This window comes from Malania oleifera, chromosome 5, assembly GCF_029873635.1.
Source record: "Malania oleifera isolate guangnan ecotype guangnan chromosome 5, ASM2987363v1, whole genome shotgun sequence".
In the NCBI taxonomy this organism is placed as follows: Eukaryota; Viridiplantae; Streptophyta; class Magnoliopsida; order Santalales; family Ximeniaceae; genus Malania; species Malania oleifera.
The window spans coordinates 104,894,661-104,916,318 of NC_080421.1; the positions used below are offsets into that span (position 1 = coordinate 104,894,661).

A 21,658-nucleotide genomic window follows, 5' to 3' on the forward strand; every position below is an offset into this window, starting at 1 on the left:
CTAAATGCCGTCTTCAGAACATCTTCCGCCCTGACTTTCACCTGATGGTACCCGGAGCGTAAATCTATCTTCGAAAAGATCTGTGTCCCCTGTAACTGGTCAAACAAATCATCAATACGCGGGAGCGGGTATTTATTCTTGATAGTTACTTTATTTATTTCTCGATAGTCGATGCACAATCTCATCGAGCCATCCTTCTTCCTCACAAACAAAACTGGTGCTCCCCAGGGTGACACACTGGGCCGAATGAACCCCTTATCTAACAGCTCCTGCAACTGCTCTTTCAATTCTTTTAGCTCTGCCGGTGCCATTCTATACGGCGCCTTCGAAATCGGTGTTGTCCCCGGAACCAGATCAATAACAAACTCTACCTCACGATCAGGAGGTAGTCCCGGCAAATCCTCTGGAAATACATCAGGGAAATCTCTCACCACTGGGATATCCTCCACCCTCAGTTCGCCTTCTGATACAGTCTTCACATAGGCTAAATATCCCTGACAACCTTCTGATAGCAATCTACACGCTTGGATAGCCGATAATAACTGAGGTGGGGTGCGCACATGTGATCCCACAAATCTGTACTCCTGTCCCTCTGGAGGTCTAAACACTACCACTCTCTGACGGCAATCAATGCTAGCATAGTGGGCAGCTAGCCAATCCATGCCCAAGATCACCTCAAACCCATGCATGTCTAAAATCACCAAATTAGCTAACAAATACCTCCCTTGAATATCCACTGGACAGTCCCTGAGTACCTTCCTACATACCCCTACGGTTCCAGTTGGCGTAGCAACAGACAAACTAATTTCTAACTGCTGAGGCTCAAACCCACACAATTTAACATAATCCCAGGCGATAAATGAATGCGTCGCCCCAGAATCAAACAAAACAGTAGCTTTAAATGACAGTATTGAAACAGTACCTGTCACCACATCTCCTGCCGCCTCAGCATCACCCGGTGTCAAAGCAAAAACTCTAGCTGGGGCCGTATTCCTCTGCTGGCCTCCTCGTGGTGCCTGGTAACCTCCTCGTGCAGGTCTAGGAACAGTACCAATCTGTGTCGGACACTCCCTCATCATATGTCCCGGCTCCCCGCACCTGTAGCAGACACCTCGCCCAGCACGACACTCTCCCAGGTGTTTCTTCCCGCAAGATGGGCAAGCGGGAGATGGCTGTGCACCCTGGAAACCGCGATTCCCGGTCTTCTGTCTCCGGTCCCTATAATAGCCACCTCTCTTCCACGCGGCACGGTCGGCTCCCTGCTGGAAATCAGAAGGTATGGATCTCTTCTTCTGCCTCTGCTCCTCAGCCTCCAATCGCTCTCCAGTCTCTGCTATAGTGGCTCTATCCACTAGTTCAGTAAAATCCTGCAACTTCAGAATCGATACCTGCTTATAAATTTCTCTCCTCAAACCTCTTTCAAACTGTCGTACCTTCTTCACCTCATCTGGAATAATGTACGGGGCGAAGCGAGATAGTTCGATGAACCTCGCCGCGTACTGCTGTACTGACAGCTGTCCCTGCTTCAGATTCAGGAACTCCGTAATCTTAGCCTCCCTAGAAGAGGCTGGAAAATACCTGTCGAAGAATATCTCTCTAAATCGCCCCCAAGTCATCTCTACAGGTATAGTCCTCTGCTGCTCTAACAATCTCACTGCTGACCACCATCTCTCGGCCTCTCCAGTCAATCTGTAGGTGGCGAACAGCACCTTCTGCTCCTCTGAACACTGTAGTACTGCAAATATTTTCTCCATCTCCTGCACCCAATTCTCAGCAACTGCAGGGTCCGTTCCTCCTGAGAAAGCTGGAGGATTCATCTTTATGAACTTCTCAATCGTACAACCGTGGCCTACAGACGGACCACCCTGTTCTCTCGAACTCCTGGCAATTTCTGCCATAACCTGTTGTGCTACGCTGCGTAAGACTGCATCTGAATCACTACCCGCAGCGCCTGAGGGTCCAGCGCCCTCACTCCCACTAGCGTGGGCACTATTTCCACCGTGGTCCATCCTGAAAAGAAGAAATAACTTAACTCAAAACCTCTTTTCCTACGTGTATCCCCCAACTCATATAGTATATTCTCCTAATTAACTTCTCACTCCTAATCTCAATTCAAGGTTCAATCCTGCAACCTAGATACCCGACCCGACGATAGTTTACAATGAATTTCCTGAAATCGTCACCCCAGGAAAATCATACAAACCACCACGGAAGTCCTGCATCTAGACAACAAAACCAGACCTCAAATCCTTTTATCCTATACTCTGGTATTATTACTGCTGCACTCTAGAGTCTACAGAACCTAGTATCCTAGGCTCTGATACCAAATGTAACGTCCCTGAATTTCATAACATAAAATATCACATAATAAATAAAATGGTCAACCCGAACCCGTGGGTAGCGGGGACACCTGTCATACACAGCGGAAAACCTAGCAGCAGTACACATAAAATCTCAAACATCCAGTCATAAAATATAATACCAGAGCTTTCTATAACATTATGATACTGTACTACTATACATCCTCATGTACATCAAATATCTCTAGGGTCAAACACAAAATAATTCTAACCCTAGTACAAAATCTTACCCTCCTCACAGGGTAATCTCACTAATCTCAACGGCGGTCTTGACCCGCCGGTCTCTCAGGGACTCCTGAAAAATGTAATAATATTGGGGGTGAGACACTTCTCAGTAAGGGAAAATAAACTAAATACAGCTGTGTGGCAACATGAATATTTAAAGCATTTATACGTATATAGTACATTTCATAACTCCATAAACATCATCATATCGTACTGGGTAAACATATATTTTCACATCTGTTAATAATTCATATCATACATAAAATCCTTTGTTATAACTGTAGTACTGAAAATAAACACAGGATGAATAGCTAGCTAGTGTCATGTATTACCCCCCATGACGGGTTGTGCAGCCCGAAGGCGGGACCCGACAATGGCTGGCCGACCACTGTCGAATCAAATATGTCTGTAAGTACGATGAGCCCGCCACACCCTGGTCCGGACTGCCAGGTGGACGTCCACACTCTACTGAAAGCCACATCGACTATCCATCTCCCATCCCCTCGTGGGACGGTAGCACTAATAAGGCCTCGTGCCAAAATGAACCCATAGCTACGGTACCGAGCTCCTGGTCTGAACTAAACTAACATCCTGGTTGTGAAAACATATAATACATGATCATACGTAACATCATTACGGCCTCGTGCCGAAAACATAGATACGGCCTCGCGCCGAAATCATACATATGGCCTCGCGCCAAAATCATAGTAAATATGGCCTCGCGCCAATAATATAAATACGGCCTCGTGCCGATAGCATAGATTCGGCCTCGTGCCGATAACATAAATACATGACCTCGCGCCAATAACATAAATATGGCCTCGTGCCGATAACGTAAATATATGGCCTCGTGCCAAAATTGTTTCAGGTATATATATACTGAAAATACATCATTTATCACAACATAACTCATATTTCCATAAATGCTTGGTTCGTAAAATCTTTCACATCATAATACATTTCACATAAAATAATATTCATGCCACACATATGCTGTTAAAAGTCATACTTCATATTCTAAAAACGTGAATTATTTACATCTCATACATACATATACATTTTAATCATCATAGCAATATTTTTCTCAATCGTACATTTCATGCGTAATACACAATATAACATATGCTTTTCTGAAAATAAATTTACTCATAATCAATAATAATTTGTATGAAAAATTACTGCTTTAGTTTATTCCCTTACCTGACTATTCAGAAATTCCTTAGAACCCAAAATTTCACGCCCTTGGCGCCCGAAATTTAATTCCTGCAATTTACATTTTTCCCCAGATTAATTAATCTATTTCTCCAAAATAATACTCATCTAGCCTTCCTTAGGCTCCATATACCTCAAATTAATATTTAAACTATTATTTAATATCCCTACTTAATTTTTTAAATTTTGCCTGCGGGTCCCAAAATTACACCCGCGACGCTCACCCGAGCCCTAAATTTCAAAAATCCCATTTCAGTCGCAGATGCTTAATATTTTAGCATTTCTAAATTAATGCTAATTAATTAAAAATAAGCCCCTTAATAATCGCCGCACCCCAAATTTGGAGTTTTGGCCCGACACCCCCACGAAAATTCCGTCCCACTAGACTTGTAGAGAATCATCCCTAGATTCTCGTGGTGGTGTCCGTTCGTCAATTGGGCTTATATTTTGCAAGAAATTAAAGAAAAAGGGGGAAATGACTTACCCCAGGGAATATGCCTACGCCGCTCCTACTATCGATCCGCTCCAGTAGAAATGACGGCAGCAGCGAATGGAGTCCAGTGGTATCTTCGGATTTTCGATCGGGCGAAAATCCGTTGCGAAATCGAGGAGAGCGGGAGAGAGAACGTGAGGAGAGAGAGAGTGTTCTGAGAGTTGCAGAAGGATAAAAATAAAGAAAGGAAAAGTAAAGAAGAAGAAGAAAAGAAGAAGAAGAAGAAAAAGAAATCCTGAAGCTGGAAGCTTCAGGATGTAATAATGTTAATAATAATAATAATAATAATAATAATAATAAATATATTTAATTAATATTAATAATAATATATTTTATTAAAAAAAAAATAAAAATAAAAATAAATTTTAATTAATTTTTTTTCTTTTTTTTTTCTTTTTCTTTTTCTTTTAAATTCGATTAATTAATTAATTATTTTTTTTCTTTTTTTTTTAAATTCATTTAATAATTAATTAATTAATAATTATTATTATTTTTAATTATTTATTTTTAATATTTTTTTTTTATTATTATTTTTTTTTTTTTGAAATCAATCCACTAATATTTTATATCTCTTTTTGGGGTTTTTACACAAGGCCTCTAATATTCTGTAGGGAGTGGTGTAAGATTGGATGGTTGATGTGGTTATTTTCAAGAAGTGTGCTGTTATCGCCTTTGGTGTACGGACCAATCTGGGTAGACCCATAAGACCTACAGACTACTGTTTGACTTGGTAGTGGTTGGTCAACCATTGTCAGTTCTCGCCTTCGGGCCACACAACCCGGTCATGTGGGGGTAATACATGACAACAGCCAGCTAACCTACCAGGATTGTTTTATGTTATTATTATTATGATATGAGATGAGATATGCTTATGAAAATGCAGTATGTTCTACCATGTTTTAATATATATATGTTTCTCATATTTGATAAACAGTAATGAATATGTTATGTATGGTATAGAACACAGATTACTCATGTTGCCACACACTGGTATTAGTTTATTTCCCTTACTGAGAGGTGTCTCACCCCTAAATTTTACAAACTTTTCAGGAGCCCCTGATAGGAGAGCGGGACAAGCCCCGCTGACCTAGTGCTGGATATTTGTCCTTTTGAAGGGTAAGTTTTGGTAGGGATAGTTAGATTTTGTGGTGTATGTCCCTAGATTTATTTTGGGATGTATATATGGAAATATTGTGGATTATAACAACTCTGGTATATTGTAATATATGGTATTGAGATGTACATTATTGTATGTTTTCTGCTGCTAGGGCTTCTGCTGTATGTTCTGATTTATCCCTGGTACCCACGGGTCCAGATGGATTGTGACCTGCTGAATTGGAATGTGGGAAATGTGCTATTGATATTATTAATAAAAAAATGTGAAAAAAAAAAAATATATGAGCAGGTCGTGACACTATTAGTGACGAATTATATTTTCATCACTAATGACTCATTATTAGTGACAATTTTAGCTCCATCCCTAAGAGTTTCGTCATTAAAAAGCCTTTTTTTGTAGTGAAAGTATTAGTGACGAAGTAAAAACTGTCACTAAAAAAACCTTATTGGTGATGGATACTACTTCTGTCGCTAATTCCTTAAGTCTTAGCGACGAATTATTAGTGACGATTTTTCCTTCGTCACTAATTCTTTTGTCACTAAAAAGACCATTTTTGTGGTGTTTTATGCTAGTTTGTGTTTAATTTTTTAATTTATTAGTGTTTTGATTTATTTTATTTTATTTTTTTTTTGGAGTAAATTAATTAAAGGAGTCGTGGAAATTAAGGAGGAATCTTTCCTTTTCAAATTCAAATTCCATTCATCAAGAGTCCTAAGAAAATTAGACCATTAATTCAACATCAAACTCTAATTTCCTGAAAAATCCTTCAGTATTTTCAGCATAACGTTTGCAACAGATTTCCAAAAAGGGTGATATGCATATCTATAGAAAACTAAGAAAAAGCCATACAACTTTCATGTAGAAGATTTGCGAAGAAAGGTAGATATCGATAGAGAAAATAGCACATTAAGATGGCAGTAGAAAAGAAGGACCATTAAGGAGGAATTATGAGCTTGGGAAAAGAAGAAGAAGAAGACGGAGGCCGAATTGGAGTTGTAAACGATTGAGATTTTTGACCTATATACAGTTTTCTTCTTAACTATTTCATCTTCTCATTGTACAATTTTTTTTTTACGAATTATAGAATTATTATGATTTGTTTTGATTCTATTATGAGCTAATTTCTATTACTAAGGCTACGATGTAGCCTCTCCATGATAATTCTGAATCTTATTTCTATGTGATCATAATTTTATCATACCTTTTGAGTATACATCATTGAGTTTAATGCTTTCAATTATTTGGCTAATAGTTGACTGATTTGTTGTGCATGTTAATTTGAGAGATGATGCATGTAATTTAACTTCGTATGATGTATTCTATCAATTCAATGAAAGAAAGGAATGTGCCAACGTGATTTTTGTGGATTTTATGTGAAATATTATTAATCTTAATGTACTCAAATTGCTTTTAAATTCACATAAAAATATCGCAGGTTATCGTATGTTAGGTAATTCTAATTCTACTCGAAAGACGGTCTTAGATAAGTGTTGGAATTGGTGTATTCCCAATAGGGGGGTGAATTGGAAATTTTAAACTTTTCTCCTAGTTTAAGTTAGAAGTCAATATGATTTGGTAACTTAGGTCTTTCTACACAATTTCAAATGTGCTAATAAATAAAAGACGTGGAATTTAAATCATGCACATCATTCATACTATAACATATACGTGCGATAAATATAAAGTGTTGAAATGTAAATAGACACATAATATGTTATTGGGGTTCGGCCAACTGTGCCTACGTCCCCGCTTCTAGCTCACAAGCCCGAGAATTCCACTAATAGCTCACTTAATAGAGGAGCGGCACCGATTACAACCAGGTCAATTAACGCAGGGCTGACCTCAACCTACACACCTTAACAGGATGGCGCACCTAACTTTCCTAACTGGGTCTAAGCCAATCCTGGATTATTCCAGGGCTAGTCTCCTTCTTCAAGCTCGTGCCTAGAAATACAATAGATGTGTATTACAATCAAATAGTATAGTGATTGTACTTTTGTGTAAAGCAGATATGTACCCAAATACGCACAGTTACATATACCACAAATGATATAATATGTTAGCTTAGTGTGGTCTAGATAGTTCAACTCTCAAAGGTATTTTCTATCAGTGTAATGCGTACGTGAGAGTATCAAACAAGAAATCCTTGTATCACAAGATATTCAGCCAATAAGTTCACACAAAGATGTCAAGTCTCAAATCTTTCAATCAGCAGGATATCTCAAGCATGTAAGTATCAAATGAAGTGTATTATTGGTTTGCAAAATATGTGAAATCTTTGTATTCAGCAAGTAATATGTAAGTGAGTGAATATTGCACCAAAGATCACTATCACACGAAAAAATATCTCTTCAAATATATTTTTCAGTATAGAGCACAATAGATATTTGAAAGTGATTATGAAAGGATTTTGCAACCAAAATACTATATGATCTTCTCCAGATATTACAATGAATATACAACCTCAGAAGATCAAATGAAAGTCTTCTTAGGAGAGACTTATTAACGAATTCCCCTAAGAGTACTTAGGTTTTGCTCTCAATAAAATGGTATGAACTAAGCAAGACAAGGACAGCAAACCTATGGAAACAAACACTCAATCCACTTATAAATGATGTAGGCACTAATAGAAGGTAAGTATGAGTGAATGAGGCTAGAAAATGAGTAGTATAGACTTTTGGGTTTTCATAGAATTCTTCCCTAATCAAAGCAGCTAAAATCCCTCTATAATTTTCACAAATGATCTCATATATATAGACATGGGAGGAAATATGACCGTTGGGGACCTATTAGGATTTATTGGAAAAGTTTAATGACATTTAAAACATTTTAACCTTGTTTAAAAAATATTTAATCGCTGTCAAAATAAGGGCAACCCAAGAGGTCCGGCCGACCAGAAAGGTTTCGATCAACTAGATCTCATATGGTTCGGTCGACCAGGAGTATTTTGAACTAAATGGTTAGTCGGCCGAAAGTGCCTTTCCAAAGGTGATTTTCCTATTTTACCGAGATTCGGTCGACCAGACTGTTGGGATTTTTCCCAAGGACCCTCGGTCGACCAGGTAGTTGGTGTACAAAAATGGCTCGATCGACCAGATGGTCAAATTATTGACCCAGGGAGGTTTCGGTCGACTGGGGCTTTTTGAACTACCTAATTCAGTCGACCAGGACCTTGGTTAACTATTGACTCAGGTCCGGTTCGGTCGATCAGGCCAAAATGAATTGTGTTGGCCGGTCGACCGAAAGTGCACCAAATGTGCATTTCGATCCCGTTTTGAAACATACAAACCCTATTCAAGTGCCTGACAAATATATATACAAATGTGGGTGTCTTATGGTAATTTATGTCCAAAGTTAAGACACCGAAAAAGTCTGGTGTCAGTCAACCGAAGGTCGATCGAAGGGTAAATCCTAAGGTCATTCAAAGGTCATTTCTCATTTAAGATTTGTTTGAATTTACGTAATAAATCATACATGTGATGTGTGTGAGCTTAATACAAACGAGAGCCCTAGTTACTATTACAGACCAATTAAATGAGATATATTACAACACTGAATAGAAATTACTCTTCATACTTTGCTTGCGTTTGTGCACATCTTGATCTTATCAATCTTAGTTCTTGCACAAAACATCAAACACTCATTAGATACAATGAGTATTTGTCATAATCAAAACCGGACGTGACCTATAAGGTCAACAATAAGTCAGAATATTTTGCCGTCAAATAGGATGATAATTGATTGATTGCATGATGAGGATTTGGGATTGGATTGGTTAGGTGAGTCAGATGCCTTAGTATTTTCTTCTTGGGTGAAATCTTCTTCTTTTTAAGTATTTGGTCAATTCTATTTTTCAAATTCAAAATCCACAAATTTTCTTGATTTTTAAATAATTTAGAATTCAAACAATTTCAATAATTAATTGGTAAATAGTCCTCGTGGGTTCGACATCCTTCTTTATCACTATATTACTTGTTACAATTTTGTGCACTTTCATGTATCATTTGTATTTAAAGTTGTTGTGTGTCTTATGCACTCTTCTTTGTATAAAGGTATCTTTCATTGATAGATATGTGATTTTGTTTGTTTAATGTTGTCTTAATTTACAATTTCTCAAAGTATTTATTACTTTTTCTTGTGTATATATAGTTATTGGCTAAGATGGTTTGTGGTGTATGCTCCTCCCATAGATGAGTTTCATAGGAATTCGATTCCCATGAATCCTACTTTTTGAATCAAATTGCTCATACTATTTTGGATTTTGAAAAATAATGCACCTATAATAAAATATAATCATATTGTACTATTTGATTAAAATAATTACTAATAAACTAAAAGTAAAAATTTTAAATTAGTATAAATATTAATTTTTTTAATTAAAAAAAATTAAAAATTTAATTAAATATATTAGTTGTAAATTGTTAATTAAAATTTAATTAATTGTTAACTAGGAAATAATTAAATTTTAATACAAAAATATTGGAATGGAAATTAAAATTATTAATTAGCATAAATTTAGTTTATTTTTAATTTAAATATTAAAAAACAGTAATTATAAATCATAACAAGCAAATTTTAATCAATTTTTAGTTAGATGACAGTTAAAATGTCAATTAAGGGTGTTGTTGACTTTGGTGCAATCCCAAGAGGGGGAGTGAGTTGAAGATTTAAAATATTTCTCCCCTTGGTTCACCTAATCTAACAACAGTAATACACAACTTAGGGTCTTTTTAAAATAGACTCAATTCCTTAATGTATGCAAATATTTAAAGCAATTAAAACATTCACAACAATTCAAGTACAACATACATGTGTGGAATTGAAAGTACTGAAATTAAACAGAGAGCTGACACAAAATATGTTATCGGGGTTCAACTAATGTTGCCTACGTCCCTGCCTTGGCTCACAAGTACAACGATTCCACTATGACTCACTTAACGGGTGGAGCGACACATAATACAACCAAATCAAATTAAAGCAGGGCTGACCTCAACCTTTTCAACCAATCCTTACGAGCTATATTAACGCCCCCTCTGATCACGCCTAGAATACAACAAAATCACAATACAATTTGTGTACAAAGTGTATGCTTCTCAAACAAACAGATTTATACCAATATAATCAACACACTACAGTATGATAGGATATGATAAGCTCAATGTAGTTTAAATGTCAACTCTAAAAAATAATGCTAGTATATCAATTAGAATGTGACAGTGCATGTTTTAGGATCTTTGTATCAAGATAACAATATCAATCACAACATGCGGCAACAAGCAAGAGATATTTAACAAATATTTCAAAAATATTTTTCTCAAAAATAAGCACAAGAGATATTTAAAATCCATTTGTAAAAATTATTTCACAAACAAAATACAATACAAGCTATTGAGTATTGCAATGATAATGCAAAACTCACAAGCTCTAAGGAGTTTTCCCAAAGAATACTTATTGACAAAGTCTCCAAGAAAAACTCTAAGCTTACTCAAGTGAAAATAAATCTCAATCAAACAGAGCAGATGGGAGTGTAAGTCTTATAGGATCATTACAAGAGCACTCTTACTAAACGATTTTTGTAATGGGAATAAGTAAGAATGGAAGTAGAGAGCTTGAATATGAGAAATAGGGCTTTTCAATTTAAGAGAGAATTTGCTAATGATGTTTTCTAATTCGTTACTGATCCATCCAAATGAAAGGGTATATATAAACACCCCAAAAATTATAACCGTTCGGAACATATCTGGTATTTTTGAGAAGGTTTTAATAAGGTTAATGAAAATTAACCACGTTTGAACCTCAGTAAAATTAAAGCAACCCGAGACATTCGGTTGACCATTTTTAAGGTTCGGTCAATCGGGTTACTCAGTTCAGTCGATCAAGGTGTTTTTGAACTAAGGAGATGGCCAACCAGACTTTAGGTGATTTTTGAATTTCCAAGGTTCGGTTGATCGGGCTAAGTTGGCTGACCGAATTTGAATGTTCAGTTGACCGGACCATTTTACAACTAGGAGTTCGATTGACTAGGGCATTGGGATTTCCTTACGTGCCAGTTCGGTCTACCAGGGCGTTGACGCTTATTTTAAGGACGGTTGGCCAACTGATCAAACCATTGACTCTAGGGAGGTTCGGTCGACTGAAGTGCTCTCTATGTTAGGGATCGGTCGATCGAACACACTAACTTTATGCATTTAAGTCTAGATTTCTATTTAAAGTCACTATTTCTCACATAATTCTTATTTCTAAGTTATAAGAAACTTTTCATGTGATAATTCGAGACCTAAAGCTAGTCTATGGTCATTGAGCTAATTCTTGAAAAATCCGGCATTGGTTGACCATCCCTAAGGTCATTCAACAGTCATGAGCTTAGCTGTCCTATCATGCATACAATGCATTAATTTTTATAAATCATTAATATTTAAATATTATATACCTGAATAAACCTTAATTAGATTACAATAAATAAAAATCTGGCTCCTTATATCTTCTTCAAGTCCATGCGCGTGCACTATATGATACTTCTAATTGATCCTACACACAAACTCATCAATCAATAAATATCAAAGTATTTGTCATAATCAAAACGGGATATAACCTATAAGGTCAACATGTGTTGCTATTTATGTAAATTAAAATTTTTAATTTATTAAATAACATTAATATAGTAGTTAATATTTAGACACTATATTGTCCTTAATTATTGTGGTTAATGGGTTATCAAGTGTTAAATGTTTTAAATTTATATTTGTTGAAAATTTTTTAATATAGATTTAATTAAGTACATCTTATTAATTAAATTTTTTATATTTCTTCATATTTTCATTAAACACATGTGAAGAGTATAATGGTCACCATTTTAGAATACTTACCACAATTTGCATTTTAAACCAAATATTGACATGAGAATGCTGGGCACATTCCTAGAGTGAGGATAGTGGTCCTTACATTAGGATTTTTGAAAACTACAATACGAAATCATTCATTTAGAGGAAATGAGGGCTCATGATCTGAGATCCTTATCACTTAATTGAGTTTTACATGATTTGTGGATGGGACTAACCAATATCTTGGTTATCCCAATTAGAGGTTGAAGCAAATCTAAAATTTACTATTTTTTACCCCCCCCCCCAACAAATCATTTATTTTGAAAATTTTGAAAAAAAAAATTGAAACAACTATTTTTCTTTTAATATATTTTTAAAGTGTATCATAGGGGTGAAGAAGCATAAAATTTCATCCTACTCAATTCTTTCAAAAAATGTAGTTCTAGTCATGTGTTATAATCCTTCTTTTCTTTCCTTTTTTTTTTTTTTTTTTTTTATTAAAGTAAGTTTATTCATTTCTTCAAAAGCATCATGCTTAGTTTGTGAAATGAAGGTTCATAGAATACATCAAATAACTAAGGCATTTTATTAATTAAGCCATCATTTTTTATTGCCTTTTTAATACATCATAAAATATGCTCTAACAACTGAGGGCTTACTCAATTACCATATTAATACAGGCATTCGATACCAAGACAACATCAATATTTTGATGTTTTTATTTAGGCTACTAGATCATCTAGGAGTAATCAAAACATTGGAAACCACTTTTGGTTAGGATTTCCAGTGGATTGGTACATAATTATTTGGTGGAAACTTGGATCAGACCTTCTCACATCCATCACCAATCCGAGGTATAGGTTCAAAATAGTGCCATCATTTCTAAACGTCCATCGTTCACGGGATGATGCAGAATTACAGCTTGCAATATTGACGATAGTGAGATCTTCAGATTGATTTTCATAGTAAGAAAGGCAAAGGTCTCGATTTTGATTAGGCCTTATAGAACGATCTGGATAAAGAGCCCATTGTTGCTCGTCCTTTTGGTCCACACATTCGTCTAACCACACTGCATTCCCATTTGCTTGCATGCAAAGGTCTTGAAACCCAACAATGGTCCTCACAAAAGGATTTGAATCATTTGTCGCGAGCCAACCTTGACGAGAGGAATAATTATTGACCTGCACAGTGAGCGTAGCATCACTATTTCCTGACTCTGCACTTAAAACAAGTGAAGATTTGGGATTTATGATGGTTCCGTTGGTCCAAATTTCCCACTGGATAGCTTCAGTTACAGCACTATCACAATCGTATATCATGACATAACTTCCTGCACGATACCCATAAGTAGTCAAGCACTTGCCTTTAGATCGAATAGTCCCATCTTTTTTCACGGTCCACAATTGATTCTCGTCTGCATTGGACTTACATGGCCACAAAATTATCGAGTCGCCATTGTTGAAAAGCCCACCCTTGACGTCTGCACACAACCCATTTCGACCAGCGATGCGCACTGTGAGCTCTTCTTCTATGCAAGTTTGATCATTATATGCATCCACAATAGGCTTTATGAGAAGGGAAGTTTGAATTGTTGGTGGTTTTTCACAAATATACAACATGATCCCAATGGTGGCAACTAGGTCGGGCATCACATTGCTCACTGTGAAATGTTCATAATTAGCTCTCTGTAAATCAACTTCGGGAAAGGACCCATCTTCGTCGGACTGTTGAATGGATTCAGAGAGGCGCTCCCAACGCCGCACGAGGCGGACCACAGCACCATTTGGGACAATGGTTCCTTGGTTTTGGGGTCTAATGGTTTGGGTTACTTGTTGTTCCACATATCGAAACCTCACTGCCTCTGAAATCATCAAAATGCAAATTATAAGAGAACGAACCACCTTTGCTTGGCCCCCCTCTGCGCTGGACCCATGAAACAACAAGCTGATGGCTGAATCCAATGGTTGGATTCCCAATCCAGGATAAAGTCTGTCAAGATCACTCAAACCTGCAAGCCCCAAGAGATCAGCATAGTTGCTACCATACGTGAGAGTATGTTGATTTGTGCCTGCAAAAAGATTGGTGAATGCTGCCTCGGGAGCGTCTTGAAAAAAGAAGGACTCGCCTCCTACTCGATAACCCACCACGTACATATTGGTGACATCTATGGCCAGCGTGACGACATACCCTGCATTGTTGGAGAGTTCCACCAGGAGAAACCGTTGGTTGTCCACCACTGCGTCTCGGTTGCGAAGTACTGGGATTCCATGTCTCGCATCATGTGGATTTACCACTTGATCTCGAATGGATTTCAAGAACTGCTTGTAGTCATTTTTTGTGACAGCACCGCTGGTGGTGAATGTCACCTTAGGATAATCAAGGAGTAGTGCTGCGTTGAATTGGTGGTCATGAACTCCTTCTCTGGGGAAAATTAGAACTGAGTCCGCCATGGCCGCAGTACTGCTCGAGGAAAGCCAGGACACCAAGACCGCCATCCAGGGCACCACCATTCTTTTCAAGAGAACACCCATATCTCATCAATCAATGGGAAAGGTCAGTACTTCTCGCTGCCACTGATTCCGAAGCCCGCGCCCGTGCTATATATATAGAAAAGTGCAAGGGGCACGTGGATGCATGCATTGCGTGCACGTGTTACCTGCACCTGATTATCACCCAACACAATAAAAAGTAAAAACTTTATGATATGGGGAGCCGAGTCCTTTTCATGGAACTAAAAAAATTGGAACGTGTTCACAATTATTGTGTTTTGTTGTTTTGGAGGCTACTCCACCGTATCCAATTTGATTGATCGAGTGCTTTTCATTTTTGTTTTTATTTTTATTTTTTTCTTTCTTTTTAATAGTTGGAAGCTCATGGTTGGCAGATATGAATTATGCACAAAAGATAATTATTGTATGTTTGAGAGAGAGACTTTCAATTTGAATTTAAAATTTTATAATTTTGGATTCAATACAATATAATTATATATATTAAAATTAATGCAAATGCATTCAAATCCAATTTTTAAACTCAAAAGTTATACTTTCCAATGCAACTTTAATTATTTCTCATTTCAAATCAATTTTTATAATTTAAATTTGAGATTTATCATTTTCTATATTTCAAATTTGAGATTTTAAATGGAAAAGCTTACGTGTCAAAAGTTTGAAATGGTTGATCGAATTTATAGACCTTTACCATGTATTATTGCACATAGTACTTAGAATATATACACTTTTAATTATGGAAAATATTTTCTATTCCTATTTTCTTAATTTTCTAAAAAGTTATAACAACTTTAGCTTTCTTTTTTATTTTGGAAGGTTGTTATTAAAAAGGTAAAAAATAAAGCATTTGCTTATATATGCAGAATATTTTTAAATTTTTATTCTTATATTTCAAACAATTATAAAAAAATGATAACTTATTTTTAAAACTTTCAAAAATTATATAAGGTAGTATTTGGGGATGATTGATTTTGAGGCTTGATTTTTGATATGTGCATGTGGATTTGAGAGAAACTTAATACATAATTCATACAAATTAAAGTTTAATATTTATATTACATGTTCTTAAAAAATTTAAAAATCTAAAAAATAATAAAACGATATTTTCTAACTGTAGATACCTAATTTTATCCCGACCATATATAGCAGCAAGGGCATTGAATTCCAAATTTAAAAAGAAAAATAATTTTTAGAGGATTTCTAAAATTTGCCAAATTTGAATAAATGGAATTAATCTTAATTTTTCCTTTTGAAATTTGGTAAATTTTTAGGTTAAATTAGAGATGTCTTCTAAGGTCATTCCTTACTGCACCATTTTCGCCTAGTATTCTAACTTTCATTTCCCAACGCTGCTGAAAATAAATTGCATTTTGCATTCTTTTACTTCGCATAACGAATTTTATATACCCCAATTAAATAAAGGAGGGGTGGAAGATTTGAAGGTATATGTTTCTCATTATCTCTCAAACTGGCTTCATATTTCATTTTGAACATTTGAATGAAAGTTAAAGCATGATTAATTATATGGACTGAGAATGTAGATTGTTGATTATGCTATGATTATTTTCATTTTTTAGGGGCTAAATACATAAATGAATAATGATGATTAAGAGTAATTGAGCTGAGATATGAATTGTTGATTTTTTTAATTAAATTGCATGTGTTGATGGACTTCAAGTTCTCAAATGAGTTTCTTCTGATTAAAACATGAGTTGAAAGGTGATGAACTCCATGACTATGGTTTTATGATGAACATTGTAAGTTATTGGCCAAATTGTCGTTGATCCACTTGAGGATCCAAACCCATTGAGCCCTACTTAGACCTAAATTCGAACTAATATTAACCAGGGGGTCAACCTAGGACCTAAACCCATTTCTCTAGTTGGGTCAACCCGAGACTCGAACACGTTTCTCTAACTAGGTCAACCCATATTCAAACCACTTTGTGGCCAAGACTAGCTGAGACATGAACCCAATTTTTAACCAAGATGACCTAAAACCTAAACCCATTTTAACCTCAACCAACCTCTCACCTAGATCCAACCCACAACCCATATTTAAATCCCAAATTGAGTCGATTCATGACCTAGATCCAACCCAAGCATAAGATCCAACTCTAAAAACCTTTGTGTTTGGTTAGAAAACAAAAGAAAATAGAAAATCTATGAGAAGGCTTGAAAGGTGCGGTCTGTCTAGTAGCCAAGAAAAAAAAAACAAGGAAAAGAAAAAGAAAACGGGAGAAGTGAAAGAGATCCTATAATAGAAAATGATACCTAAGTGAGTTCATCATTGGATTTCAATGATTTGGGTATCATGGTCTTCTTTAAAAGCATCGTAGCCTTTTGCTACATCCATGAAATCCTGAGAAGAAGAAGAGGAGTGACGATCAAAACATGAAGTAAAGGAATAAAAAATAAAAGAGAAGAAAACAAAGGAAAATGAAAGAAAGAAAAGAAAGGTGGCGTGCGCACGCGAGAGAGAGAGAGAGAGAGAGAGAGAGAGAGAGAGAGAGAGGAAGAAGAAGAAGAAGAAGAAGAAGAAGAAGAAGAAGAAGAAGAAGAAGAAGAAGAAGAAGAAGAAGCATAGGTTCGGTGGCAGTGGGTGGTCGGAGTTGGATTGCTAAAAAAAATATGATCGTGGCCGTGCAACAGGCATGAGGCAGAGAATCCTTTTGTATGAGAGAGGAAGAGGGCAAATAGATTGAGAGAGTGAGAGAAAAGGAGAAAAGAAAATAAATAAAAGGGAAAGAAAGAAAGAAAAAAAAAACCTTTTAAAGTCTCAAGAAAAATTGAAATCGTGTGGTTCCACGCGTCACTTATTAGCAGGTGACATATGGCATAATTGTAGCTACCTGCCACTACTAGGTGATGTCATAATGAAGTCATCCAAATGCACAGTGTCCGTAGGATGCATCTCGCCCAAAGAAGAAAAAAAGCAAGGTTCATAGTGGGCCATATGTTACTTGCTAAAGGTGATGTGTGGCACAATTCAGGTCGTCTACATTGTGTTTTCTACAAATGAATAGATTTTGGCTACGTTATCAATCCATGTAAAGGGGGCATGGTGTTGGAATTGGTGTGATCCCAAGAGGGGGGTGAATTGGGTTTAAAAATTTTTTGGCTAATTTAAACATTTTTCGATTCATCACAAATCATATCTGTTAGCTTTGACACAACCCTAAGAGGGGGGTGAATTGGGTATTTAAAAAATTATCACCTTGGTCAATTGGTTTAACAATAGTATTACTCAACCTAGGGTCATTCTATGCAATCAATAAATAAACATACACGTGCAGTAAAAGTAAAGTGTGGAAAAGTAAACAGTACACACAATATGTTATCGAGGTTCGGCCAAATTGCCTACATCCCTACCTAGGCTAAACCAGAACAAGGATTCCACAAAAGCTCACTTAACGGGTGGAGTGGCACCGGTTACAACTAAGTCAATTCAAGAGGCTAACCTCAACCAACACGCTTTAACAGGATGGCGCACTTAGCTTTCCTAACCGGGTCTAAGCCAATTTAAGACTATTCAACAGGACTAGTCTCCCTCTTCAGGCCCGCGCCTGGAATACAACCAATGTGTATAAAATTTATACACAGAAATATGCTTCTACACAAGCAGATATGTGCACCAGTATAACTCAACCAATATTGTAAGCACGAATGATATGTAAATATGCTCAATGCTTTAATGTGAGCTAAACACTCAATTAAGTATAGATTTTCAGTCCAGATTTAGAGTGTATATACAAGCAATATTTGAAACACAATATGTGAACATTATAAAATCAGGTCAAGGTTTCAAATATTTTAAGCAAGTTGATTCAAACAAACTCAATAAGATATTTTAATATACAAGTACAAAGGAGTTGTTTGAGAAACTAGTTTTTTGAGAAGGATTTTTACACACCAAAATATAGGCTTAGGTATCTTGCAATGATAATGCAAGAACCACAATCATTAAGGTCTTCCCACACAAGATTTAACAAATGAAATCAGTAGAAGAACTTTAATGCTAAACTCTCAAATAAAATCAATCAAGCAATAATACAAGTGAGAGTTCTAGGTAATGAGATTTAGCACAATAGAGTTAGAAATACTCACAACACTTGAAAGATCAAGAAATATGGAGTGTATGAGTGTTTTGAAGTAGTATAGGCTAAACTAGAGTTTTGGAAATTTAGAGAATTTTTGCCTTAATCAAAGTGTTAATCCTTTTTAATTATGACAAATAAACATGTAGTTAGAGGCAAGGAGGATTTTTGACTTTTGGGGACACAATGGGTATAATTAAATTTATTTCAAAAAGTTATTAAGAAAATTAACCCAGTTTACCCCATTTAAAAATCAGTAAAAAATATTTTAACTCGCGAGGTTCAGACGCCCGGCCAAAGGTTCGACTGCCCGAGTAGACACAATCAAAAATCTAATATTCAGTGGTTTGAGTGCCAGAAGAGCGAGTCGGTCGGCCGAACAAAAGTTAGCAACATTTGTTCATTAGTTTGGGTGCCCGGCTAAAAGTTCGGTTAACCGAACTGACCAATTTGGTTGCCCGAGCCCATTTTGAACGTGATCGTTTGGGCGCCTGAGTTGTTGAAAAGGAACCTAACATAGGTTCGGGTGCCCGAGGAAGATACACTCAAAAGTAGTTCAGGTGCTCAAATCACCAAGTCAACATATTGACTTGTTCAGTCGCCCTAACCCTCTCAATGTTCTCAATTAAGTTCATTTTTAGCCTAAACTGATTCTCTTGATATGATAAGTGCTGTTAGGGACTTGTTTACTAAATGTAGGTGCCTAAAGTCCAACTAGGGTCGATTTGAGCATACCTTACATACCATGCATGATGCAAATTATTAAAAGTCACATGAGTGCATAGTCCATAATTAAATTTACATCCCAAAATGAAGAAACTGAATAATAATTACAAAAATAACACATATTTCTTCATTCTTCGGCACGAACATCGTACGCCATTATGATATGTCTTTTAGTCCAAGAGCGAGCACAAAATGAACCTACATGCAAGCCTCAGTACAATCATCAGTACGAAGAGTATTTGTCATAATCAAAACTAGGTGTGACCTCTCAGGTCAACATTCTCCCCCTTTTTTATGATGACAAATGCTTTATGCAAAAGTGGGTACAGTCAAGAACGGCTCCCCCTAACTTTATGCATAAAGATAATTAAAGTAATGGGTAATTATAGATTAAGCATGAATGAACATTGTTCTACCCACGTTTGCCTCTTCTCCCCCTTTTTGGCAACAGCAAAAAGGATCAAGCAATATTACGCGAAAGCAAAAGATGTCATTTAAATACAGAAGGTATATTGGGAGAACAGAAAAAAATTTGACAGAACGCCGTTTGAAATTGGACCATTCCCAATCATAACTTCATACTTAAGTGACTTATTTGGAGTTTCAATAAACAATATGTAGCATATTTCAATCAATTAACTCAAACAGAATGTGCATCAAGGAAGTATAAGTAGCATGCAGTACATTAACAATTTTAATGTTCTATACTTCCCCAATGGATGACTATGCAAGGATGAAGATTAATTTTTCATTTGGCTTTCACTCATCATTTCAAAAATATTTTAATGTTAACTTTATCATAATCATATTTAGTTGCCAAAATAAACATGTTCCCAAAAGGTATAGAATAGTGAAAACATTTGGGCCGGATACCAATTGTTATAACTTCGTGGTAGAGAGGATACCAATTGTAAAAAAAAAAAAAAAAACTAGTTATAAAGACTTGTTGTTTTGATGCAAATTGGTAGTTTTGAAATGAACATGATATCAAATAAAGATTTACCAAGATGTGCACATTGATACCAAATGATTTTAAGAGGATACCAATTATTTTAAAACCACAACTCAAGTTTTAGGAAGTTTAGCACTTAGAAGCGATATAGAGTTATGTGCAATAATTTTGAAAAATTTTGGAGTTTGAAAAAGCGATCTATCCATAGGAACCTTCCAATTTCAAAATATTTTAAATACGTACGTACAACCAGCTCTAGAGAATTCAAAATTCTAAAGTAAATGAGCTAAGCGTAAACACAAAGTTTTCAATTTTTAAAATCATTTTAACCTTTTTGGGCAAATGTCTACAGAAAATTCGGCAGCATGCAGTCTGTAAACAGGACATTTCCCAAAGTTAACCTATACAAAAATGATTCTCAAACAAGCAGTATCTCAAGAGTTTAAGGCATGCAAGAACCTAAATCTACTAGCAGACAATTCTCATCAACTGCATCCGCCATTAAGGAGGCATTTTATACTAAGCATGCATTCCAGTTGTATGGTCATCTAAGCACAAAACTCATGCAAGCCTAAGTACTATCATATATATATGATCATAAATAAAAACACAATCACCACAGGATAGTATCTGAGTGTGCATGTGGTGAGTGTGATCGTCCTAACAGAACAAAAATAAAAGTTGTTTTAAAGTTATTACAAACCGAATAAAAGTGTTTGTAAATAAAGCATAAAATTGGATCAGATAAAAGCTGGGATATGAAGAAACGGATCCTCACGATGCACCACAAGGTCTCCCTATCGTCGTGATCATCACCATCATCTTCACCACTCATCTCCATCTAATCCTCCCCTATGTCCTCATCATTCATCTCTCTCAACCGCTCACCGAGGATATGAAAATTAGCCTGCACCTCGGATTGGAACCCAGTGAACTCACTATAAAGAGAGTCAAGTCTAGCATGAGAGGAGGATGCCTTCTCTGACATAGAGGTCTTGAACTCTTGAAACGATGCAGAAGGGTCGGTGATGGATGTCATGATCTCGGCATTGGACAATGTATGGAGCAACCCCGGTGGGATCTCCTGAGCTCCTTAGCCTCTCTCATGTGCAATAGGCAACCACATATTGCCAGTAAGCTCATTTCCCA

General features: G+C 36.2%; 2 protein-coding genes across 2 annotated transcripts in view; both read right to left on the bottom strand.

Annotated features, from left to right (window-relative positions):
* The window catches only part of LOC131155284 (ricin-like), a 384,954-nt gene that overhangs the window by 72,588 nt on the left and 290,708 nt on the right, over positions 1–21,658 (bottom strand). The gene's annotated exons all lie outside the window — the stretch shown is intronic.
* Positions 12,978–14,678, bottom strand: LOC131156093 (ricin-like). Its single transcript, XM_058109540.1, has one exon. The coding sequence runs from the start codon at positions 14,676–14,678 to the stop codon at positions 12,978–12,980; it is 1,701 nt and encodes a 566-aa protein (XP_057965523.1).

Bases quoted from the DNA above. Each gene is read 5' to 3' on its own strand.
- LOC131156093 (XM_058109540.1), bottom strand. From the start codon at position 14,678: ATGGCGGACTCAGTTCTAATTTTCCCCAGAGAAGGAGTTCATGACCAC.